The sequence below is a fragment of the Oreochromis niloticus genome, linkage group LG6 (assembly GCF_001858045.2).
Source record: "Oreochromis niloticus isolate F11D_XX linkage group LG6, O_niloticus_UMD_NMBU, whole genome shotgun sequence".
Taxonomy (NCBI): domain Eukaryota; kingdom Metazoa; phylum Chordata; class Actinopteri; order Cichliformes; family Cichlidae; genus Oreochromis; species Oreochromis niloticus.
Window position 1 is genome coordinate 20,428,354 of NC_031971.2, and position 25,066 is coordinate 20,453,419.

The following is a 25,066-nucleotide window of genomic DNA, read 5'->3' on the forward strand; positions in this document are numbered from 1 at the left end:
AAGCCCACACTCAGTGTAAGCACATAACATGTAAAAGGTTCTGGATAAAGGAGTGCTCTCACTGTTTTTTCCTCCAGAACTATACACTTGCGGCTCACCGATGTGAAGCAATGCATCTGAGATGCAATACAATACCATAACATGATGCTTTTCTCAAAGGCTGATAAACTTTGCCATTTCTGAATTGGGAATATTGCATCTTATTCTTTCTGCAGAGATGAGACCGGCATCAGTGCTATTCTGTAACCTTGCTATCCTGTCACCTCGTGGAAAGGTGAGGAAACAGTGCAGATAAAAATCTTGCACTGCCAGAACCATCTTCACACTGTTCTAGTGATGTTACAGCACACGGGAAAGTCGTGGTGGATACATGCAAAGATCTGAGTTGTCTGGAGGTCTTATCTTACTTCTTACTTCAGGATATAAAGGGTGACCTGCATTTTGAATGTGGGAAAATAATTACCTTACCACCACTGTGTTATATGACTTTATTAATTATCCAGGTTTTGAATGCAGCATGTTCATATAACATGTATGTTTTCATATGTGTTGTATGTCCATCATATTTATTTTATTTAGATTAGTAAAATTAGGAACAATTAGAACAGACTCCAGAGCAGAAAACAACACAATGTAACACCATAAGCCAATGGGAAAGATGGCTTATGGAGGCAAATGTGCTTACAAAAAAGCAAAAAAGATTGGATCTACTTTTTATCTTCTTGAAACAGATCAGACTTACACTGTGTTATAACTGCAAAACAAAAGTACAACGAAAAAGAAAAGCGTTTCCATCAATTATGTGCTTTCAATCATTTCCGTTCTGATGAATGTCACTTGTGCATTAAAGGCAGCAAAGTAAAATAATTCTCTCTGTGTTCAGTTATCTTGGTATTGCTCAGTGAAATGATTTCTGTTGAGCATTATTGTTAACAGAAACGTCCTTATGGTATTCTTTTTTGTTTGCCAAACACAGTTTAGTTTGAATACCGTATTAAAACAAACACACAAATTAAAAAACAGACCTTTTTCATTTTAAATGTGAAGGTTATAACAATAATCTTAGAGATGATGTCATTTACTGAAATGCAAACGCATAGTAAAAAGTCTTCGCAGTTGTCATGAGTAGTTTTTGTTGTTGATGATGATCAATCATTAGTTAATTGTATAAATACACATGCATGACATGCATGAACCTAAAAGTGCGTGAGGCATTAGGACACTCACGAAAGCCTAACAGTGAAACTGATCCTAATGTTTCAGTGCAGAAGCGATACAGACTAGAGATTTCCCAAGTTGCACGCTCTCCTGCACCATCAGCATTCTAATGCCCACACACCACTCCCTCTGAAATCCATCTTCAATTTTTCAGATCTCACCTCCCTCCATACTCCGCCCCCACTGTCTCTCCTCTAACAGCCAGTCTGTATTTCACTTACACTTAAAGAAAATAAATCTAGAATTTCAAAAGATAGAAAAGGCTCTGCCCATTACAAGTTAGTGGGGGAGCCATTTGTCTCACCTATCAAGCAGTGCGGTTCTAGCTATGAAAGCTTTACATATTAATATTTGTATTTCCTGAGAAGTGAGATGAATATTAAGTTCTGAGTGCCATTCATAGCTATGCATTTATTTATTTATTTATTTTTATAGAGCGCTGTCCTGCTGGCTGTAAGAATGTAGACTGATCAGAAAAATGAAAAAGTTGTGAGACTGCTGTCATGTCAAAGACAAAGAAGTATATGGAAAAGTTAAAGGTAATTTTTTCTAATGATTTGGGCTCATTTTTAATGCTAATAGTCCATTGCTTATAAAATCAACCTGTGTGGCAGGATGTTCCAATCATCAGGCTGTTCAGCCTGTTTTTAAAGGCTGTCCATCGCGCTGCACTCCCAAATTACATGCTAGCTTTTTCTGGCAGCGATTTCATTGAAGTTTTCAGAACCACTTAACAGTTGTTGTAACCTTTTGCTCTTTAAGTTTCTTCTTTTGTTTGTGTAGTAAAAATCAAATGTCACTGTTCACACACAACAGGTTTTTTTGTTTGTTTAATGGAGATAGGTTAACCACTTCTAAATGCAGTACTGCCACCTACAGGCAGCAGAAAAACATTAATGTATCCATTTAATTGCTAAAACAAGGAAATATATGTAAATTTAAAAGAAAAAAATATCAGGTTTTTGTGAGCATTTGTGAGGACAGCAAGAGCAAACAGTGGATGGTTACATGGTGGAAAAGGAGTCATTTAAGCAGCTGTTTAAAGAGCTTGACAAAAGTTACAACAACCTATTTTATCATGTGACAGTACTGTACAGTTCCTGAAGAGTTCTTTTAAATATCGTGATATAATTGTGAGGTTAGGTTTCTGGTAATAGATCTTTGGGAGAAACACTATTTTATGCCTGTCAAACTGTGTTAAATTCATCATACATTCATTAAAAAAAAAAAAAAAGCAGAACATGTTATGTGTTTTTGCAGCAGCTCATATAAACAAAGTGCCTAAAAAAACAATTTAAAATAGTTTCTTTGCTAAGTTGTCTGTTATGATACAACACTGGTTCATCCATTGAGTTAGGTGCCATTCACATGCTTGAATGATCCATAGATCAGTGTTAAGTGGCTTAAGGAAAAAACAAAACAAAAAAACAAAAAAAACCCGACAAGACAAACATTCCCTTGAAAATGGTAGAGCATTGACTGAAAATGAGTGAAAAAGCAGACAGCACACAGAGAGATACAGCCTGACTGCACAGCTCTGGGATGAATTAGAAAATCAATGGTGATTTAGGCTTTACTGCCACAGTATCTGACCTCACAAATACTTCTGATCCTCAACAGGAGAACATTCTTGCACTCAAATACCAAAATCTTGTGATGAGCCTCCCAAGACAAGTGGAGGCTGATCAAATGGCATTTGCAACTGGGATTGTATGTTTACTCCAACAAGCATGAAAGCGACTGCAGCAACTCTGTTTCTGTTAGTTTTATCTTTCTAACTAGTTTACTAAAGTTTTTATATGCTTTTATAAACTATCATACTAATAGCTAAATGTAATACTGGCTTTTAAATGAACATGTAAACGAACATTAACTGTTGGGGAACTAGCTAGTAACCGTGCAGCATCAGATTTAATGTAGGGCCATCTTTTTCATGATCAAACAAACTCCACATGTTGAAGGGTTCAGAAACCGTAAAGTAAACCAGTAATTCAGCATAACCAGATATAAAAATACCGGAGGCCTCCAGTGGTACCTCTCAGCCTCCTCGGAGATATACCTATGGTATCAACTAAAGCTGCTACGTTACGTCATTCTTGAGTTATCGCATTCACAAACTTAGGTGTCCATGTTGGCTGTCAGCCCCATACCCCATCACCCTTTTTTAGCTTAAGGGTAATAAAAAACAGCCACTATGCACACAAAACACCTTAAATATAACAAAAATAACACATTGTAACTATTTTTAAAACCATTTTTAAAAGGTTAAATAAATAAATACATTCCACAAATTAGATAGAGATACATAAAGATGTACTATTAATGTTCATATGTATGCAAAGGATGTTTTTTTGAAAACCAGCACACCAGTAGATGTAGGTAGATGACCCAATGTCACTGTTGCATTGGTTGTCAAGCAGAATTGAAGAGGCATTTGAATCAAATGTGATTACAACTGGATTTTAATATTTTTTTTCTGTTTTTTGTGGAGCTATAACATCAGGATGATCAATGGCATTCGCTAGTGGCTTTTAATAATTTGAGAAATTATGTTATATTATTCCTGCTTGTTCAGCACAGTCGTTTAATCCAAAGATACATGCAAATCCCAACAGATAATGAAGTGGTTAACATAAAGAATAAAAAAGAACAAACATTAAAATGATCTGATTAACAAATCTTGACATAACGTTGTTCAATGATAAGAGGGTGATCCTCAAAAATAAGATGAGCAATCATTTGTTGCATCTGCTCAGTTATGGGGAATCTGCAGTTTGTGGGATTAGGCATCTGCTCTGTCACAAAAAGAAAACAGATCCTGAGGGAAATTTTTGCAAACATTGACTATCATCAGTGTATCACTGGAAAACAAAGGATTGCACACACATGCATGAGAGACTCTACTAACTTGTTTACAGTCTAAGTGGAAATCGTGGATTTGAATCTGGAAGAGAACACCGTGGTGGATTTTTGAATGTTTACTTTTGCACTTTAGTTTCTGTTACACTTCACTTGTGATTCGGAACACATAGTGGTGGGTACCTTAGGGTCAGCACAGGAAAGTTTCTTATTAAAATGTCAGGAGCAATCACAGCTTAAGCGGCTAGAGTAATGGCTGAGGGAAAACAGCCTGAGCAAATCAAAAATTAAGTAATAGCCCTCATATATGATATCTATCAGGCAGCATTCAAAGATGATGAGTGAGAGGAGAGCGCTGAGATGAAACGGTGAGAGAGTGACTGAGAGGGCATCAATAGCCTGTAGACAAACACATATGATACCTAATCCCAGAGCCTTAGTATATCTTGCAGAATAAAACACTAGTCCAGGGAATCCAGTGCTGAAAACAAGGAAACTCAGAATAAACACTGATTTGACATTTTAGTGCTTCCCAAATTTCATCGCCAGAAATAAGCAGCATGTATTTTAATAACTTTGGGGGTCTGACAATTCCTGAACATTACTGACGTAATAAATTGATATCAAGCACTTTCTCGTAAACAGTTAAATAGGAAGAAAACTGGCATTTAGGTGGACTGAAGCTTCTGGTTAACTGGAGGAACAGCCCCATTACATGCTTTCTTTTAAGCGCCAAACCTTTTCTTTAATAATATTAAGACGTATTTCTGGGTGTTTAACAGCTAGCTAATTGCTAAGTTTGTCTTTCTGCTGGATGGTGCTGGAGGGAAGTGCACTGGCTCCAAGGTCAAAACAGCGGCTTTTTAAATCTAGAATTTCTACTAAATCCATATACTGTATATAAGAGATGGGCTTAATACACTGAGATTACTGGTCAAAGTCTTGATGTTAAACATGAACTATTACCATAGTAGTGTTTTGAAGAGCAAAGGAAAACTCTGGCCAAGAAATCAAGGGACATTGCACAACCATACACTAGATAGGTCCACTTGAAAGTACCATGCTTTTTCCTCTTTTTTAATTCTAATGGGGGCCATAATTTAAAAGGTGAACATCTTGTATTTAACATGCCTTTAGCCTACGTTTATGACCACTGTTTATTGAGATCATGGATCAAGAGGCAAGCTGTTTTCCCACAGACTTCTATATAAACAAACTTCATTTTAACATTTAACCTGGAGCTAGGACTGCAAGTCTGCATATGCATGGTGTAAAAAAATAATATACACAGTGAAAAGGTAAGTAAGTAAACTAAGGTTTTATATATCTGGACATTAAAAAAAAATAACAACAAAAACAAAAAAAGCAAAAACATGAGGTACTTAGCAGGTCTCATGATTAGGTGAATGCAATTTGAGATGAACGACGACACAGGACATATTAAGACTATTATATATTTAACAAACACAAATGCCAAAATGCAGAAGCAGTATTTGAAAAACCTAACTATGATTCATTATCCTCTAGAACCTCCTTTAGCAGCAATGAAATAATTGTTTTCGATATGACTTATGAATTGTGGATCAGCCTTCTTTACAACACTACTTCAGGTCATTGACATTTATGGGCATTCATTTATGCACAGTTCTCTTAAGGTCCTGCCGCTTCATTTCAGTGGGATAGAAGTCTGGACCGTGTCACTTCAACACCTCAATTCTTTTTTTCCCAAGCCATCGTGTTATAGATTTGCTGCTGTGTTTGGGATCATTATCCTGTTTCATGTCACAATTTCGGATAACTTTTAGCCGTCTAACCAATGGCCTCACGTTTGACTCTAGAATTCTTTGGTATACAGTGACGTTCATGATCACCAAGCCTAATTCGTCACCTCTCCACCTTCATGACTGACAGTTGGTATGAGGCACTTATATGCTCATATGCTGTGTTTGTTTTTCACCAACCATGGCTAAACATTTTGCTCCCATCTATCCAAAAGAAGTCAAGTTAAATCTTTCTTTAATTTTACTGTCATGAACATAATCATTTAACACACTAAGGACAGCAGAGTCTAAAAGAGCTCTTGAGTTTAGCGTGTTTGAGCATTGTACAGTCTGACCTTGGAGTAAATTTGCCAGGATGTCCACTCCTGGGTAGACTGAAAGTGGTCTATGGTGTCTAGTTGTTAATAATCGTGCTCACTATAGAAAGACGGACTTCAAATTGTTTGGAAATGGCCTGATAACCCTTCCCAAATTGATGGGCAGCAACAATTGCTTCTCCAACGATCACTGATGATGTCTTTCCTCCTTGGCACGGTGTTAACACACACCTCGATGCTCCAGGCCTGCAAACTGCCAAAACGTCTGCTTTTATAGAGGCGGTCACACTTGCTGATGATTCATTAATCAAATAAATTTTATTAGTAGCTCCTGGCTGCTACTTACCTTCTTAATTCCTATGGAATAAATAACGTTGTGCGTATTTTTTCACACACTGCTTCTTCATTTTGGCCTGAATTTTGCTCAAAAAAATAATGACATGTCTAGTATGTCATGTGTTGTTGTTAATTTGAGGCCATCTTTACCTAAGTTTAAGACCTGCTAAGTGCCACATGATTCATTAGATCTTCACGCATTAAAATTTAGAAATAACAGAGGGTCTACTTTCTTTGTCACATGATTGTATTTCACTCTTTCTCTCTGTATATATTAGATTCTCTGAGACTATTCCTGCTTTTATTTAAAACAAATTCATTTAAATGTCTTCCATCTGCATGTAACATCTACTCTGCGACCAGACGCGTTGATCAGCCTGCAGCATGACGACAGTTGAGCCCAGAGTGACAGAAAAGAAATTCGATTAGATTCAGTGGAACTGTTCCAACGTCATTGTCGCTGTGAGTACATGTTACATGTTTCAGTTACATTAGTGGATGTATAGTCTCAACACGCAGTTCACTGAGTTGTACTGATTGTCTTATTGTGTTTGCAGAAGATGAAACGTACTTGTGGAGATGCTTCATGATTAACGCCGAGTGAGGAAGTTTCTGGTTTCTGGTAATGCCAGTAATTATTTGTTAATGACTAAATGTTATCTAATGTTGTAATCTAAATGCTTTTTTTTTTCTTACCGATAAACTATAAAAAATATTAACTGATTAAAATTTGATCATGTTCAAAGTCATCTTCCTGGGCATGTCCAGACAGCTTCCAATACAGCTATTATTGTTAGATTAATGACCATTTGCACTGTGCTCCCTGTGAATCTCAAGGATTGAGGCAGGTGCTGAAAGCCTGGACTCCAGCTATGACCAAGCAGTTGTCAGCAGTTTAAGAGTCCACATTTTCTAAACCCCAAGGGCAAAGTGTCAGGTGAGGAGCAAGACCATGAGCTTGCTCGTCAGTTTTATTCAATATTTATCAGGTTGTGCACCGTAAACGTGTCACCGCTGGAGTGAGTTCTGTTGTAATGTCCTGAGGACTCAGAGAGGAAACTCAGTGAAAATGACCTGAACTGTGGTACATCCCAGTATCCCATTTCTTCCAGCTCAGAACACACTGAACATGTCTTTTTTTTGTGACCATGCAAACACAAACCTCACTCACAACCTTGATCACTGCCTGTATTTGGGGTTTTCAACTTTATTCATTTCTTTTAAAAAAAAGATGAACGATTGCTGTTTTGAGACACTGGAGCAGGAATGTAAAACTCATTTTACATTCAGACCCATTTTGATCTTAAGTGGGCCGGACCAGTGAAATTCTCCTTTCTGTCGGTGTCACGAAGTTTAACTGCTCATTTATTCCCTGAGATATCTTAAAATAAGAAAAAGGAGTGTCTCAGTTTTTCTATATGATTAAGAAAAGCTGCTGTAGTAAATGAAAGAAATCTGTGAGCACAACTCTTTGGAATTATATTGTATTATAGAAATTATAGAAAAGGTTCTGGTAGCTCATTGCCCAGTCTGTCCTGTAATTATAATATTGAAAGTTTTTGTTAAGTCACAGAAAATGTTCCATTTTCTGCAGTAAGGATCTATTTAAAAAACAAAACAACAACAACAAAAATGTATAAAACCTGGAGCCTTTCTGTCATTTAATTTTTTATCTATTACTTTATTACTTTGGTATAGTAAAAATGAGCATGAGGAATCTATGAAAATATAGTTTAAAGTTAAAAATGTATCCTGTCCTTCACATTTTCCAAAGCTGCCCAGTTGGCCGGATTGATAACACAACTTCCACTTTTAAAAATGTCAGCAATAACAAAAAGAGTCAAGATGAGGAACTTGGTGGTGAAATCAGTCAAATTCAATTAGGGTATGATGATCTTTATGGACCCCAGGACTCTTCATATAGAGCATGTTAGAACCTAAATATTATTTTCATAAAATAATATATAAAAAAATTTTTCATTAAAGTGATTACAATATTTAGGTATATAGGAAGGTACTACTTAAGGTAGTTAGTACTATCATTTGTGAAACTAGTGATTTGAAACTTTAGTATAGAAGAACGAATGTGTTAGAGATGAGGAAAGAAGCCAGTGTGTTCAAAGTTCCACGAGACCAAATCAGAGAGAGACTGACTCATTCTACAGCTCCAGTCTGTTCAGGGTCACAAAGCCATGATGTTATGTTAACTCATTTCTTTGCAACAGATAATGACTGGTGCACGCCAGAGTGTTTGCCTTGAATCTATGTATGTCAGCAGTTGATCAGCATAGGAAGTGACTGTGTGGAAAAAAAGAGGTTTTTATCATATAAATAAATGATATTTGTATTTACAAACATTTATATTTTTACAGGCTGATTTCAAAGAGCTGAGGAATCATTGTAAAATGCATTTTCAGCCTACAGCTGAAATCTATAAAGCCAATTCTAAGCACAACACACTTCTTTCTTTCTATCCACACACACTGTGTAGGTGCACTATGATCCTTTATTCCAATTTTACTCACTTCTATCCTCACTGTCCTTCCCTACTTTGCTTGCAATAACAGAAAACACTCACACAGTACTTTGCCATGTCTTGAATCCTACTTACAATTGCAAGTATGAGTGCATAAGCACGCTCACGCTGACAATTATTACAATATGCAGTGCATTATGAGTATCCAGATGGTGTACTCACAATGGCCAAAAAGTTGAGTGTGATCTGTTTTTAAGAGACTAGAGGAAGGAAAAAGTGGCAGAGACTATAAATATCCCAGTTCTAACAATAAAACCGGGATTTTTTTTTTTTTAAGTGCAAACAAAAAACAGACACCAAAGTAGTAGAAGTAGCAGTTTAGGGGGGAGTGGGGCTGGGGAACTGAGCCAGGGTGGCTGCAGGGTCTAAGCCAAGCAGAATAAAAGAAAGGGAGGTGGGGTGGTATGAACTGATCTCCAAAAGGCATACAGTTAAACACGATACAACATTTTTTTCAACATTTAAGCAATGGGTTTTGCTTTGTACAGTTTTAGAATGAATAAAAGGAAAGGAGTCCTACTCAAAAGTTGGGGCACCCCAAGAGATCTGAGCTTTGAGATAACTTTTACTAAGGTCTCAGACCTTAATTAGCAAGTTCACAATCATCGTTTGAAAAGGCCAAGTGATGTAAATTTCAAAGCATTTTAAATACTCGGACTCCTGAAACCTTGTCTAAGCAATCTGCATCCATGGGCTTCTCTAAGCAGCTGCCTAGCACTCTGAAAATTTAAATAATTGATAACCGCAAAACAGGAGAACGCTATAAGAAGGCAGCTTTATGCCTTTTGGAAATCAGGTCATCTTTTACTCACTTATTTATTGATAGCAACCAAAACTTTAACCAGGGGTGCTCAAAGTCTTGCATGCCACTGTGTAGACAGTGTACTACAAGGAAGTGTACTAACAGAAGTATCCAACATGAAAAATGGTGCTTGTCCTGCTTTAAGCATTTGTGCTCCGTGTGAAGTCAGGTTTTCCTGTGCTCCACAGTGTGTTACAGCACCACATCGCTAGTCTGTCCTAAAACTGGAGCAGATGAATTCTGACTGGCATCTTTTTATTCTTCTAAGCCCAGCCTAATTACCTCTAGTCTTGCTTGTTAATCAATGAGGAGGCAAGCAGAAGTGGTTCATGGTGAATGGTAACCGTGCTGCAACCCTAAATACATAGTTTTGGTTACACATTATCCATTATGAACCTTTATTGAGCTGTTTTGTTTTTACTTTATATCCTAAAGCTTGTCTCATCCAAAATTCTACAACATATGCAGTGGCTAACTAACCTAGTTTGCTACATTGATTAGTAGCATTTCAATCATTAATGTCACACACTGAAAATGCACATTATTAGCAAGTGTAATGAGAAGCGTGGTGCCACATTTGGAGAAGGAAAAGTAGGAAAAAGGGCAGGCTGCAGTCTGATTACAAAGTTGTGATGGTTTGCGACAAACAGGGTCTGCTTTAGCCATGTTTCACTGGGGCATGATCATGACTCGTTAGTCATTGGAGTTAGCGGAGTAACCACTATAAACAAACTTATAGGGTTCGAAAACAAGATAAAATGCAGCAGAAGTAAGGATTCAAACAGAACGGACTGGCAGTTTTATTGGGCTCTTCTAGCCTTACAACTGTGCAAAGCACTCAACACAAGTGACATTTTACTGCATGCACTTCAGCACTATAGCCACCTTTAATCCACACATATGGCCAATTTAAATTCTCCAGTTAACCTAGCATACATGTGTTTTGACTGTGGGGGAAAAAAAGAAGAAAAGGTTCATTTTCCAATCAACCTGGAGGTTGTGCTCTCAGGAACCTTTTCAGGTTGCTAAAAGGCTCCTTCGAAGTACTGTTGCCGTGTTTCCAACACATACAGACTATATCTTGTCTGTCTCCGACTCTCTTTTCTGCTCTCTGTCTCTCGACTGTATCCATCTCTTTCTGTTCTGTACCTGCGGGTCTGTGTGCACGCACACAAAGCAGCAGCAGTGGACAGAATGAAGACTAGTCTTCAGTTACAAAAAGCCAGCAATGCGGCACCTTCCTGCAGGGTTGTGCAAATGTGTAGACACGTAATTTTAGTGCTATAGAATGTCGCCAATATTAAACAATCAGACACTTATATTTTATTTCTCTCATTCACTGCTTTGTTTTCATTAACGCCACTGGTTCTCTTCGTTCCCTTTTTACTTCTCCTGCTCACATTCTCTGTCTGTTTCACTGCCTTTCGCTTTCTCTGACATGAAATCTCTCTGGACTTCATCACTGGTGTAATAAAGGAAGAAAAAACACGCAACGCCTCTTCGATGTATTTCTGACCTATATTTTTATATTTTCTTTTTTTACCCATTCTTTTTTCTTTCTTGTACCTGCACTCAGTTGCAGGAGTTTTAAATATGTCACGTTTATCTGTCTTCAAGTAAAACCAATCAGCCTCTAGCCCTACCAAAGACTTTCTCGGGGTAGGTTCCTTTTGCCCTGAAAACAGCCCTGAAGGTCCTAAAGTGGAAGTTTTTCACACATAGATGTTTGGGCCACCCAAAAAGCATCTTATAGTTCTTAAAATAGAAAACAGGATATTGATGCCTAGATTTTATTATCTTTCTATTTATGCACTTGGACATTTTCTGTATTGTACTCAAACGTAATCAAAGCAGGGACAACATGGATTTAGGATTATGTTGATGTGTAAAAACACAACTTGATGTACAATCATTCATTGACTGATTAAGTAAAGCTGTTCTTGCATGTATGCATGTAGACATGATCAAGACAACCTACTGAAGTTCAAACCCAGCATCAGAATGGAGAAGAAAGGTCATTTTACTGACCTTAAATATGGCATGGTTGATGGTCCCAGATGAGCTTCTCTAAGAATCTCAGAAACTGCTGATCTATGAGGATTTGGTCACACAGTTATTTTTTGGTTTTATAGAGAACGTTCTGAAAAGGTGAGCAGCGGTTCTCTGGGTCAAAATGCTTTGTTGATGCCAGAGGTCATAGAAGAATGGCCTAAATGCTCTGAGCTGACGAGATGTGCAAAAGAGCATTTCTAAACTTCAATGGCTTACAGTAGCAGAAAACCACACTAGGTGCCACTTCTGTCAGCTACTAAAGCTACAGCTCACATAGGCCCACCAAATTTGGACAATAGATGAATAAAAAAATCCAAAAAGCTGCCTTGTCCAATGAGCCTTGAGTTTTGCTGTGACATTCATATGGTAGGTTCAGACTTTGGGATAAATATCATAAATCCATCCTGTCTTATATGAACAATTTAGGCTGCTGGTGGTGGCATGATGGTGTCAGGGATATTTATCTTATCTCAGTATGATCTAACTTACCATCTTTTACATGCTACAGCGTACCTGAGTACTGTTGACCACATTCATCATTGATGGTTGGTTCCATTAGGATAACATGCCATGTCACAAACATCAAACCATCTCAAACTGGTTTCTTGAACATGGCGATGAGTTCCTTGTACTCAAATGGCCTCCACAGTCACGGATCTCTATCCAATAGAGCATCTGAATCCAGGCTACAAAGAATTAAAACAACTCTGAACGTGGTAGTACACCCTGATGCCAGCAAGTTTAACCTAATAAAGTGGCTGGTGACCATATACAATTATATAAACGAATCCGAAAAATATGTTTTTTTTCGCAGCCCCCCGAGATAACCAGGAATCTTCACTACCATAGCTAATGAAACTTGAATACTTAGCCTCAAAACAATTTGCAAAAAAAACCAAAAAATGGATCAAAGGGATTCAAAAATAATTTGGAAATTGTTAGTCTAAACAAAGAGTTACAGCTGACAAGATTCGTGCCAGCTGTTTCTCCTTAACATGAAAACCCCAAACAATTAAAAAACAGCTGCACCAATCAACAATCTAATAGCAAAAATGGAAATGATTTCAACAACCCAAAGCAGACAGAGAGGAGGGGGAGGGAGTGAAAAAGAAAAAAAACTAAATTTGTGAGGCAAAATATGCGTGGCAGTTGTGCTATAGGGAATCCTGGAATCAGCCATCAGTCAAAAAATGGCCCAGAGAGATGACTTGACAGATGCATCCATTACAGACAAGATGACAGGAGGTACAACACATGGCTCATTTCCAATGGCTTTTTTGGTCTGGCTATCAAGTGAATGTTAATAAAGAGAGAGGAAAAAAAACAACTCAGAATTATACTATAGTTTAAAGGTTGGATGAGTGTTTTTATTTATATTTTTTACATACTTGTTTCTTCATGCCTGCGTTATATAAAGTCCACTCACCCTCCCATTTCAAGCAAAAAAAACGTCTTTTCAATTGTTTTGCTTGCTTCGTTGATTACAGGTATGGAGAAAACAATGTCTCCATCAACTCACTCAGTGTGAAACACGCAGAAATGAAAAGGGGGGAGTTTACCTATAACTATTGGATGGCAACTGATGTGCTTGAACTAAGTTGTTTGTGGAAATGTGTTTTACATCTGTGGAGTAGGTGCGCATTTCACACCTATTCTGAAGTGAATAAAGCACTCCACGCTGTTCTCTGTTCGAGAGGCCAAATGACTACTTTCTCCCAGGCTCCTCAGTGTGCTTCCTGTGCAACTATCCCAACCTTCGATTTTTAAAGACAGTCAAATGATCACTGACAAAATAAGATTGATATATCCAACTGCAATAAGAAACCGTTTACTTGTGCACTGAGGCAAACAGGCCTTTAATTTAAATGCAATAATTTACTTTTTAGTGCATTCGTGCAGAACACAAATGCAGGCCGACTTGGTAAACTCAAAGCTAGGGGCATTATAGAAGACCCAATGATTTAAGAGCGAATCTCATTAGGTTTTTGGGTTTGCTGCAAATCTACATACATTTATTATAATCTAACATTTTCCCCCTATTTCACAAAATATTTCCCCATATATGTGTCAAAGTGGCCGAGCCTTAAAGTGCTATGTTGTTTACCTCCGGCTCTGAACAGTAGCGGGAGAGAACAAATAATTACAGTGTTTTTGTCATGAAAAAGTCAAGTGAGTGCTTTAAAATGTGCATTTAATATTATAAAGAAATTATGGCTTGTTTATGAATAAGCTGAACTTTAGAAATGACCACTCTCCTAAACAAATGCCAGTTTGGATTGCTAATTTTCAAGCTTGAGTTGATGGGCTAATTATTGTGCTTCAGAATACTCGAATCACTCATTAGCCCGCCTTGACATTTTATTTTTCTAATCTGTTAAGAAGCCTCAAGGTCAAAGCTCAGATAGTTTTATGTTAAATTTTAATTGCATTTAAATGTTCTAATGGGGTTCCATTTACTTTCTCTTTTGCATGAGCATCATAAGTGAGTAGTAAAGCAATTTGTTTCACACTTATGAAAAAAAAAATGGAAAAAATACAAACAAGACATAGCAGCAGTGGCTTCTTAATTATACCAAGTGTACTTTGATTAAAACAGTGAATAAGAATAATAAGGCTGGTTCTACGAGAACATAAGGATTTACTCTGTATTGGAGCAAAATGAAAACCACAGCACAAATAAGATTACTTGATGTGTCGAGCAAAACCTTATAAGGACCTTTCTTAAGATATTATATATTAGTTTACCGTGGACGCAATTAATTCATTAACCAGCAAACTGTGTCTTAAATTACAGTAAGCATTACTCTCAATAAACAGTGTTCATTGCAATATTGCAGCTGTGGGTCATCTGCTCTTTGTAAGGTAAGGAACTGACTTCTTATGAGGAAGCAGTTTTATGTAAAGTTGCCTTCTAAACAACAACTTGTTATCTGATTTTGTCAAGAAATAAAAGTGTGTGCACAGGTGGTTTTCTTAGTCAGACTGCCTACATGTTTGCCTTTTTTTAGGGGTGTTGCTGACTGCAAATTTTAATACAGTACTCTACTCTGCTGAGGGCCACAGACGAGCCTCAAAAGTGCCTACCTCATAGGCTTGTGGTGAAGAAGGAGTACATTAGCTCCTCAAACTACTTATGGAACTATATAATTATATTAATTTATGTAAATTAAATAGCATATCATATTTATTGCAGTCGATTCATTTGAGCTGTTGCTCACCACCGACTACTCAGTATATTCTTGCGTACAAATGTGCATTTCTGCAGAATTTGAAGAAATTCTTTTAACTTGTCAAACAATATTATGCTTAAGAGAATAGGATGAAGGTCACACTGACCCTGACCACCAAAATTTTTTCGGTTCATCGCTAAGTACAAGTGTTTGTGACATGACTGAAAAATATTCCCTGAAGAGACGCCGCATCGACTACCAACTCCAGCTACGGGCGTCATACGTACTGAGGCGTTACAACCTTGAATAAGGGGGCAATAACTTGACTGCACACTTCACTGAAGGTCTCTCATAAGAAGATACAAAAAATTGAAACGCTGTGAATAAAGACCAACTGTGTAATCATTGTGAATGGAATAAAAGGGAACCAGGCTGCAATTTTTGAGTCATAAAGGCCAGCTCTACGTTTGTTGGTGCATTTCTCAGTTTCACTCATTGGATGAAAAACAAAAAAATATATAAAATGTTGGCAGGGGTTAAGCCGCACTGCATTTCCTCTAACAGACTAGAAAGCATCGCAAGAGTTTTCACTTTCCAAGAAAACAAAATCAGGGCGGAAAAGACATCAGCTGAATTGTCTATGGATAAGAAACAGCTTATGATTGCCATCTATGTGTACACAACAGCATGAAAGAGAAAACAATGTTGCATGTCTCTGGTGGTGTTGTCACACAGCATGTTTGGTCTTACCTGCTCCACTTTTAGAAATGCTGTCTGTCATCTGCGCTTGTCTGCTCTGCTATTTGATCCCTCCTTTACACAATGGAGATGTCGCAAACTTGGATGCTCAAATGCACAACTGTGCTCCTCCCCTCAGGAAGGTCTTGTGTCTCTACACGGTGCCACTGACTTGCTAAACTCAACATGTGTTTTGTTGACATAATTACAGTATCACAGCACTATGTAATGCCTGCAAGTGTGCTGCAAGTTTGCCCTCCCATCTTAACTCAAAGCTCAAACACACCGCCCATTCTGTCAAGCCAACCCCTGAGTCAATAGAACATCCTGTCAGAGTGAATACCGCCTGCCAGCCTGTCAGGCAGCCCCACCAAAAGCCCAATGGGAGGGAGAGTTATAGCCTCCCATCTAGAATGATCCTCTGGGTCTTCAGAGGTCAGAAAAGACACAGGCATAGCTCCTTTGTGCAGGAAGCTGCTACTGTCGATTTCCAAAAAGTGCCAGAAGTGACGGTGGAAAAACTGAATATTGAACACAACTGATGTTCTGATTTTTTTTTTTTTTTTTGGATGGGGCAAGGAGATGGTTCAACTGCACTCAAGTCTTCACTTGAGTATAATTGATTAGGACTGAAAGAGTAGCTCTAAAGCACACTGCAGTCACAGTATTACATCAACAGACACCTGTGTGCACTCATTAAGTATTGTCGTGTCTTTGCTGTTTTTTTCCTCTGCGTAAGATCCAGCAGTGGAAAGCCAGATTAATCTGGTCTGTAGTGAAGATGAGAAAGAAACCAGCATTGCTTCTGAGTTCTGACACTTTGTCTCACAGCATGAATCATGTACTTATTCACCACCAGAAGGTAGCTTCAGAAATCTTTTTTTGTTTTTTAAACCAGATTCATGATACAATATTAGAATGTAATGCTATATATGTGGCCTGATACTAATTTTATTCATTACAATTCTTGTCAATTGTTAGTTCATGATGTGCAGCTAACCCAAATAAGAGGAAATCTCAAAGTAGTTTGAAAACAAAACCACTGGCAAAAAAGTGAATGATGCTGGCAGAGCTATTTTAGCAGTGCCCCAGACTAAAGGTATCATTAGCTATCAAAGATAGCTGCACAGAGGGTCAGCAGATGGCAGGTATTGCTTGGTCTGAGTCCTTAAGGTGGTTCTGTCTGCTCTAAAGCTACATGAACACTTTTCTGTTGTTTCCCTATTAGAAGTGACCTGTCTAGGGTCAGATAAAGCACAGTCTCAAATGAATCCCCACGATCCCTGATGCTGCTTATCACGATTAGGTGGCAGAGGGGCTCGGTCAATAACAATTATTGGTCCTGTTTGTTACAGAGGCAATGATATGATATATACTATTATATGCATATTGCCGGTCCATCTAGTTTTTACAACCTTGCATCAGCAAAGAGATATATGCTACCGCTGGTCTTTATTAGCTGCATTGCTAATTGCCAAAATCTTTTTTTTTCTTTGTTTGTGTAAAGGTTAATCCATCAGTAAGTTATTTATTTACAATTGTATTTTTAATGCTGAAATATAATTATTGTTTTTATCCATTAATTTTCAGATTTACAGTTCTATAACAAAAAAAAGAAAAGCAGAAAAAATAGTAAAGCACGGCATCATTTTTGATTAAGATGCCAAATTATTGAGTTATTTACTTGCATTCTGAAGAGAAACATTAGTTTCAGTGGTTGAATGTTATGCTTAATTAATTTCTGACTTCTCAGAGAAGTCCAGTGTGCCAGCTTAAATTTGGGTATTAAAATGTGAATTCATTTTTTTGCCTGACAAATTAAAACAATTTGAAGTTTTAAACACATTTTTGTCAGTTTTTGTGACAAGTGGTCTCATAAAGTTAAGTGCTGTATATATGCATATATAAAATCATGTTTAGCATTTATCTTCATTTCTGCACAAACCCAACAAAAAACCATCAAAGGAATATTGTTTCTATGCCATACTTATAAGCTTAATTAGCTCAATTCCATATTTAGTATATGCCTGCTATAAACAATCACGAAAGCATGAAGTCAACTTCAATAAATAAATTCTCTAATAAATACGCTACGTGCTGCTCTTTGAGAAACATTTGCCAAAAATGTAACTTAAAAAATACATAATTGTGACCTGATCTTTTGAAATAGCACTGAGATGGACTGGAATATTGTTGGTATTTCTCTTTTTATAGGGGTAGTAATAACAAAAATATTTAGTGAAGGTCGTTGTTAGAGGTGTATTATTTTTTTTAAAAACATAGTTTTCATCAGCAGTAGGTCTGAGACGGTGCGGGCAAGGACTCACCTGTCTTCGCAGGTCCCTGGTCTTTTTGGTCATTTTGTCAATGGCTGAGTTCAGTGGGTCACCTTTCTCTTTTCTGCCAGTCTGTAAAAACAAAAAACAAAACCAAAAAAAGTAGAAACAGGTTAGTGGAGTTCCAGTACAATGCACAATATAATACATCTTACAGTTCTTGTGAGTTTTTCAGTTCTTTCTCACTTTTTTGGTATATTCAGTGCAGATTGTTAATACTGAAAACACGCTTCACCACAAAATCATGTGCCAGCATTACAAGAGATCCCTAATCCGAGAGGAGTCAGTGAAAACAGATCAGAAAATGTGTGTAATGTCACCAGCAACTAGCCTGTCTGGCATGTATTACTTCAGTTGTTGCCAGTGCCCCTGTGCGTTGCACTTCCTGTCAGTGCCAACTCCTACTGCTGGCTTTAGGAGGGTGTAGACTTCACCTGATACACGCAGAGTCACAAGCTGCTTCATTTCACCTGACTGCGGGGAGTTTCACTGAACAAGCAGTGCAGAGCTTCTTGCTGTTTTAGACTTCCATGCTTTCCAGTAACAAGCATACCAATCAACTAGTTAAAGTTGCTAAGCTACTATGACTCAATATGCCAACTGTGTTCACCGAAAAGCGTGGCCAAGCCGATCCACCTTCAGTTACATGTCACTGCTTGTTCATTTAGAGGATTAACTGTTTTTGCTTGGAAAGGCATTGTTATGTAAATGCATATAGCGAATATCCAGTTTTTCTATCCCATTCTCAATGGCAGCTTGGTTTGGAAGTTATTATGATTAAAATAAATAAAGGTTATTGCTTTATTAAAAATATGCACTGAACAGGTGTCACTAAAAGAACAAGAAACAAACTTTTGCAGACGAAGTAACAATTGGGAAATGGAGAAAAATATAAATGTTCCTTAAAAGTGAAGAATTTGGTGTTTTTAATACCTTTCAATCAGCTATTATGTGTCAAAAGCCATCACTCTTTAAACTAAAAGAACAAATATTCATTCATGGTAATTACTATGCCCCTTTATTTTGACAACTGACAAATGAGAAAAAAATGTGTCTCATCTCGTGTTTGAAACCTGTCCTGTTGTTTACTGAATGGTGTGATTCATGCTGTATGCAAACAAGTTAACAGGAGAAAAACAAAACAAAGCCAAATTTGTTTGTAGAAAACCTTCACACGGCGTGGCTCCTTTTATTCACATTTTTTTGTCAAGTTATTTAAAAAAAAAAGAGGGGTTAGCAGGATGATCAACAGATTGTAAGACAGTCATCTTCTGTCAAAGCAACACCAGCGTAAAATATTATTTGTATTGTTGCCAGGCAACCATCTGACAGTTCTGCCCAGCATCAAGGCCCAAATTATCCTTGAAGAAAAACGTACGCATGATCACATGAACTTCAATTCATTTATGTCTGCTTTATAAGAGGATTTTGGAAAAACGCTGACCACTCCAGTACAAAATGAGTCAAATAAAAAGGCCTACGTTTATTGTACTGCTCCACGAGACTGTCTCTTTATCTCAGCGTTGCTTTTTTTGCCCTTTTGATAACTAAATGGAGCATAAAGCCACCCATCGACAAACAAACATGTAACAAATTAAAGGAAAACCTGAACCCTTGGATCTTGCAGTGAGGGGACCCAGTGGTTCTATTATGCTGTGGAGGGTATTTTCTCAGTCTGAGTCCTTTATTTTATGATGAAACTGTTTGATTCGGATGGGAGTCGTCTCTATAAGGATGACAATGCCTCTTCCATGGGGCACTGGGGCTGGGGTAGAGAGGTGGTCACTTAATGGTTTGATGTGAATTGTAGGCTTTAAAATCACCAGATCTCAACTCAGTTTTGAAACAAAGTATCAGTTAACTTGAGTCCAAACTGGAAGCTATTTGCATCACTGTGGTGACCAGAGACCACAGACAGTGAATGACATTCAGACTTTAAGCATCTAGGCAACTGGTGTGTGGAATATCGACAAGCAACCAACTTCAAGCCAATACGCGATGTGCGAATGAATGGGCGACCAATTGTGCAGCTCTAGTCTGCCAACTTAAAGGCCTCTTAAAGGCAATAGAAAGCTTTCCAGCACTTCAGGTGTAGGGAGCAGATTTCAAAGCCAAGATTTCAGTTTCTACCTGCTGGTTTATAGTTTACAGACAGATAAATTTGAAAAATACTGGTGGCCACCAGTGCTCAGGTTCTTAGTCTCCCAAAGAGACTAAAGGTCACTGAAATTCAAACTGAGACTGTAAGTAGATGCACCTATGGTATGATTTTTAAAATCCAATGTTGTATCATTCTTGTTACATATTTTAAAAAAACTGCAAACCTCTAGTACAATTGGTCCTGTCCCATGTCTACAAATTCTAAATCTACATATATAGAATCTATTTTTCTAGAGAGACTTTAGTTTAAGAGGCTTATAAAATCAATGCAAACAGCACTGAAGCTGTTCGGGTGGCTGCTAGTAGCTCAGACACTTACTAAGATAACTTGACTTTAGTATTCTCTTTACTGTTTATATCCAGAGAAGTAAATAAGCCCACATCAGACACTCACCCCACGATAAACTGCTCTCAAGGTAAACACTGATTGTTACTTTCAGAGACTATCGGGTTATAAAATTATAGTTTAGTTGCAACCCGGCCTCCTTCTCTGAACAACAGAGGAACCGAAAAAAGACTGATATTATGAACCTATGCACTGGAAGCACAACGGGGAAGCACACTATCTCTGGTCGCTATTTTAGTGTAGTTATGTTACATTTTTAGTGAGCAGGCACCATGCTCTGGAAGTTAAAAGCAACTTGTGCGACTCAAATTCTTTTCTCCGGCCTCACAGAAGACTTGACATTCAGGAATATACCAACTTGAAGACAAACAACCACAATCATGTAGTGTTTTCTTTTTGGGATTTGTCACACTCCAAGTTCAACATGTATTTTCATTGTGGGCATGTGCTATGGAGAGTTCACATGTCTGCCAGCTAACTGATGTGTTTATAGCCAAACAAACATAATTCCCAGTGTGATTTTCTATCTAATCTATCACCACCCTGCTCTTAGCCAAAGCTGACATAACAAAAAGGTTTTTGTTCATATAGATGTTAAGCTTAAAAAAAAAGAAGAGTAATTTATCTCCAAGCTTAGACTATAGTTAGTCTCCTTCTTATCAAACAGCAATCACACAATGCTGCATTTTGGAGTTTTTTGCAGTGCATGGTCTGAAACTGACAAGAAGCAAACTGGCACACATAATTTTAACATCATGTTTGAGATTCACTTCTATCTTAAAAAACAAATCTGCCTGACCCTAACCTGGCCATGTGACGGTGCTTGCAGTTTTATTATATTTGCAAATATGACTCTGAAGATGGCTTTTAACCAGTTTTCTGACTGACATAAGGGGAGGAAATGAAGACAGCACAAAGTTTCCTTCTATTACTAGAGCCTTACACGTGCCCTCACATTTTCATGTTAATGTACAGAGAAGAGGACACGACAGCATTAGTCATTGTTTTGCCTAAAGAGCCTAATGTGTCATAAAGGCTCCAGAGGGACGTGCAGGATTATAAACGCTCACCATCAAAAATAAAAAGGCGTTTAACTGGAACCTTTCTGAGGACACTTCAAAAATATTTGTATTATAATACATTAACTGACAAACTGAAGTGAAAGAGAAACATCGTCATGGTACAAATACTGTAAACGCCCTCGCTAAACACTCATCTGATGATCAGGCACACTGATAAACCAAACCATGTTATTTACTAGAACTGGAAATCTCAGATGTTTTATTGCTCAGATCTCTGAACTCATTAATCTGAGTAAAGAAGATTAAAACAGAACAGTGATGTCAGGTAAAGGGACGAAAATCTGAACGCGCATATTTGAGATCTTACTGACAGCTAAGCAGCAGCATTTTTTTTAAGGCTCCTACAGCGTTTTGTGTGATCTTGAATCTTCAAGACGGATGCAGCAACGACACTTTTGACAACTACAATAAGTGAAAAAGACCATTACTGAAAATATGCTTCCCTTATCCTTTAATTACTCTTCCATTTTAATATGTCAAAGCTTCCTCAACTTGAGATGAAAAATGTATTGCTCATGTTGGGTTTTCTGAAAAACATAAAACACCCAATTAAAAAGACTACGCATGAATTCCCCATCACAAACTTTATATACAAGGCGGTCCCACAGTGATGAATCATAGGTTAGCCGATGTGTTGGGCTCGTATTCAGCTCAGCTTAGTCCAAACCACGACCTTTGGTATGTGCGTGCATATGAGTGTTTAAAACAGCCTGAGTCACAATATCGGATTTATGTATCTACAGTGTTTATCTGAAAATCTATTTGACTTTCCTTCATTCCCGTCCAGGTGTTCCCTGTAGTGTAGGCAATGGTGCTCTCCGATTCATGACCATTAAAAGCTTGACAACACATTTGGATGTTGATTGAATTGTCGCCCATATAGCAACATTGATTGCTTAGTTTTTGACCGCCACATAATAAAATGTGCATGTTTGGTTTTCTGGTAAACACAATTCCCCATGGTGCTTTGGCAACAATGTTCCCAACTGTCCCCCATCCATTATTCTGCACCCCCTGGTGTGCACTTATTCATTCTCTGTTGGTGAGAAGAGGACAGACTGAGGCTGCCTGAAAATAAGCATCTAGTGTATGTGGGGTAGTGGAGGCAGAGCAAGTGGAGTTATTCTTTCCCACTCCAGAAGATGGTGGTTGTGTGTGCTGGTGGAAAGGCTGAGGGCTGCAAGCATGTTCACTCTTGCTGGCTTTTTCACAGTAAGTGTGTAATTGAGTAGTGCAGTGCACCACAAATGTTTCAGCACACTGCCTGACCTTCAACCCTGCTACAAAGGAATAAGATATATATGGTAGCAAGAAAAAGCTTTTTTTCTAATCTCCGCTGAATTCTTATAAAAAGTGGACTGATCATACCCAGTCAAGCACAGTGTTACTAAACATCATAACACACACACACAGCTGTGCTCTAATGCCTTTATTAAACACACTGGATTAGAAACTCATAGCACGTCCTTTCGCCACAGTTTTTCTCTTTCACTATAAAACTCATTCATATTTCTGACATGGATTGACTGAACACCCCCTCTTCAGGCGATTAAAAAAGTAAAGTGTCTCTAAACCATGCATCGTGTTCGTATAATGTTTTTATCCTCATTTTTTCCCAATTTTGCCTTTTTTAGAAAGTTGTAGATGTTTCTATTTGTGTCTCTTTAATTCTATTTGACTCTAAAGCGTGCTACTGGTGTGGGCTTTGCAGGATGCCCACTCTCTGATGAGACAATTTGTCTCATTAATGTTCTTCAGTTCATGATGAGACACAATAAGACCATTTGTCTCACCGCAGACAGGTTGCTTTTGCAAAATTTTACACTTTCACACACCTGATAACGCCTCTTCTAAAATCCCTTGAAAGTTACAGTGATTGAGGCATGACTCACACAAACTAATCCAATTTTCTGAGCAAAGATGGACATTGAGAGTACATGCATTGCTAATGTTTATTTATAAGGACTCATAATTCCAATCTGACATCCTTAAATCCAGCACAAGACTCTATGTAGAAGATGTTAGCACTGAGCCCAAAAACCTAATTGTCTTAATTGTAATCGTCTTAATTGCTCCTTGAGGATACATACAGTCTTTCTGATTCTGATTCTGATCTGGCCAATGCCTGGACTCTAATTCGTTATGCAAATGTGTTAAACTGAGACATAGGAAAAGTTTCATGTGCATTGTATGTTTAATGAGGAAACCTTTGGATATACTAATGTCTAAAATAAGGGTGAGATCACAGCTGTAATAGCCACATATAAGCCGAATAATGCACGGAAGGATGTGACGTGCTTTCCTTTTTTTTATGGTTACTTTGAAATGTTAAAAAAAGATGCAAGGCTGAAATTTAACTGTGACTGTATGTATTTATATCAGATACAGAGGTCTACTGCATGCATTTGTAAGTTAATGTTTTTGGCAGAATTGAGAGAAAATACATTTTATTTTGTTGGTCTTTGATTTCCTGAGGCCAAACTGTTGTCTATGTTTATTTTATGGCATGTTTTGAGCAATAACTGAATAAATGACCAAAGCTTTTATTCTAGGAAACAAAGAAATGAGCAGACATAAAGAAAATGCAGGTGGTCAATAGTTTTCAAAGCCATTCAAAAAGACAGGGTGACTGCATTCACGTATTAAATGAACTACATAGTTGTTCTTGTTTGTTCTCTGCTCCTCCCTTCAAACAAATGCAATAAAAAACAAAAATGACAATGGAAAAAGAATCCCGAACTCGATGGCTGGTGAAAGAGGTGAGGATTGAATATGGTAATTCATAGGCAATAACATGGCAAATCAAAGGAATGGGAAGATGAATCAGAGGGAAGAAAATAGAAGTCAGGTGGAAGGGGTGGGGGCATTAGGCATTGTGTCTCATTGTCTCCCAAGATCAATGTGTTAAATGATATCAATTCCGGCTCCTTGTCAATTCAATTAGGCAGGAGCGAGAGGTACAATTACTGTCCAATGTGGTTACACTGTCTGCAGCAGGCTTAAAGGGGGAGGCGAGCTGATAATGAGGGGGTGAGAAAATGTGTTTGTGTCTGCGAGAGCCAGGGGTGGGGGATGATAATAGTGGTAACATGTTGGTCGGGTTACCAGCATATAATGGGTAGCTAGATCCTCATTAAGATAAGTTGTGCTCCCTCAGCCGTAGTGCCACAGATGGGCCAATTTGACTTGTTCTCATTAAGTGCATCTTAAAGAGGTGCAGCGGCAGCTATCAGATAGTTTGATTACAGGATACCCAAAAAGAAAACACGCTACAATGCCGACAAAAAAGGATACTTCGAGATCAGTCGTTCCGATTAGAATTTTCTTTTTACT

General features: G+C 37.8%; 1 protein-coding gene across 3 annotated transcripts in view; it reads right to left on the minus strand.

The window, feature by feature from the left end:
- The window catches only part of ctnna2 (catenin (cadherin-associated protein), alpha 2), a 304,920-nt gene that overhangs the window by 75,474 nt on the left and 204,380 nt on the right, over positions 1-25,066 (minus strand). For all 3 annotated transcript variants that reach the window (XM_019359931.2, XM_019359932.2, XM_019359934.2), the window contains one exon: positions 18,137-18,217. In XM_019359931.2, coding sequence (XP_019215476.1) covers positions 18,137-18,217 — 81 coding nt within the window. The remainder of the gene's footprint in view (positions 1-18,136; positions 18,218-25,066) is intronic.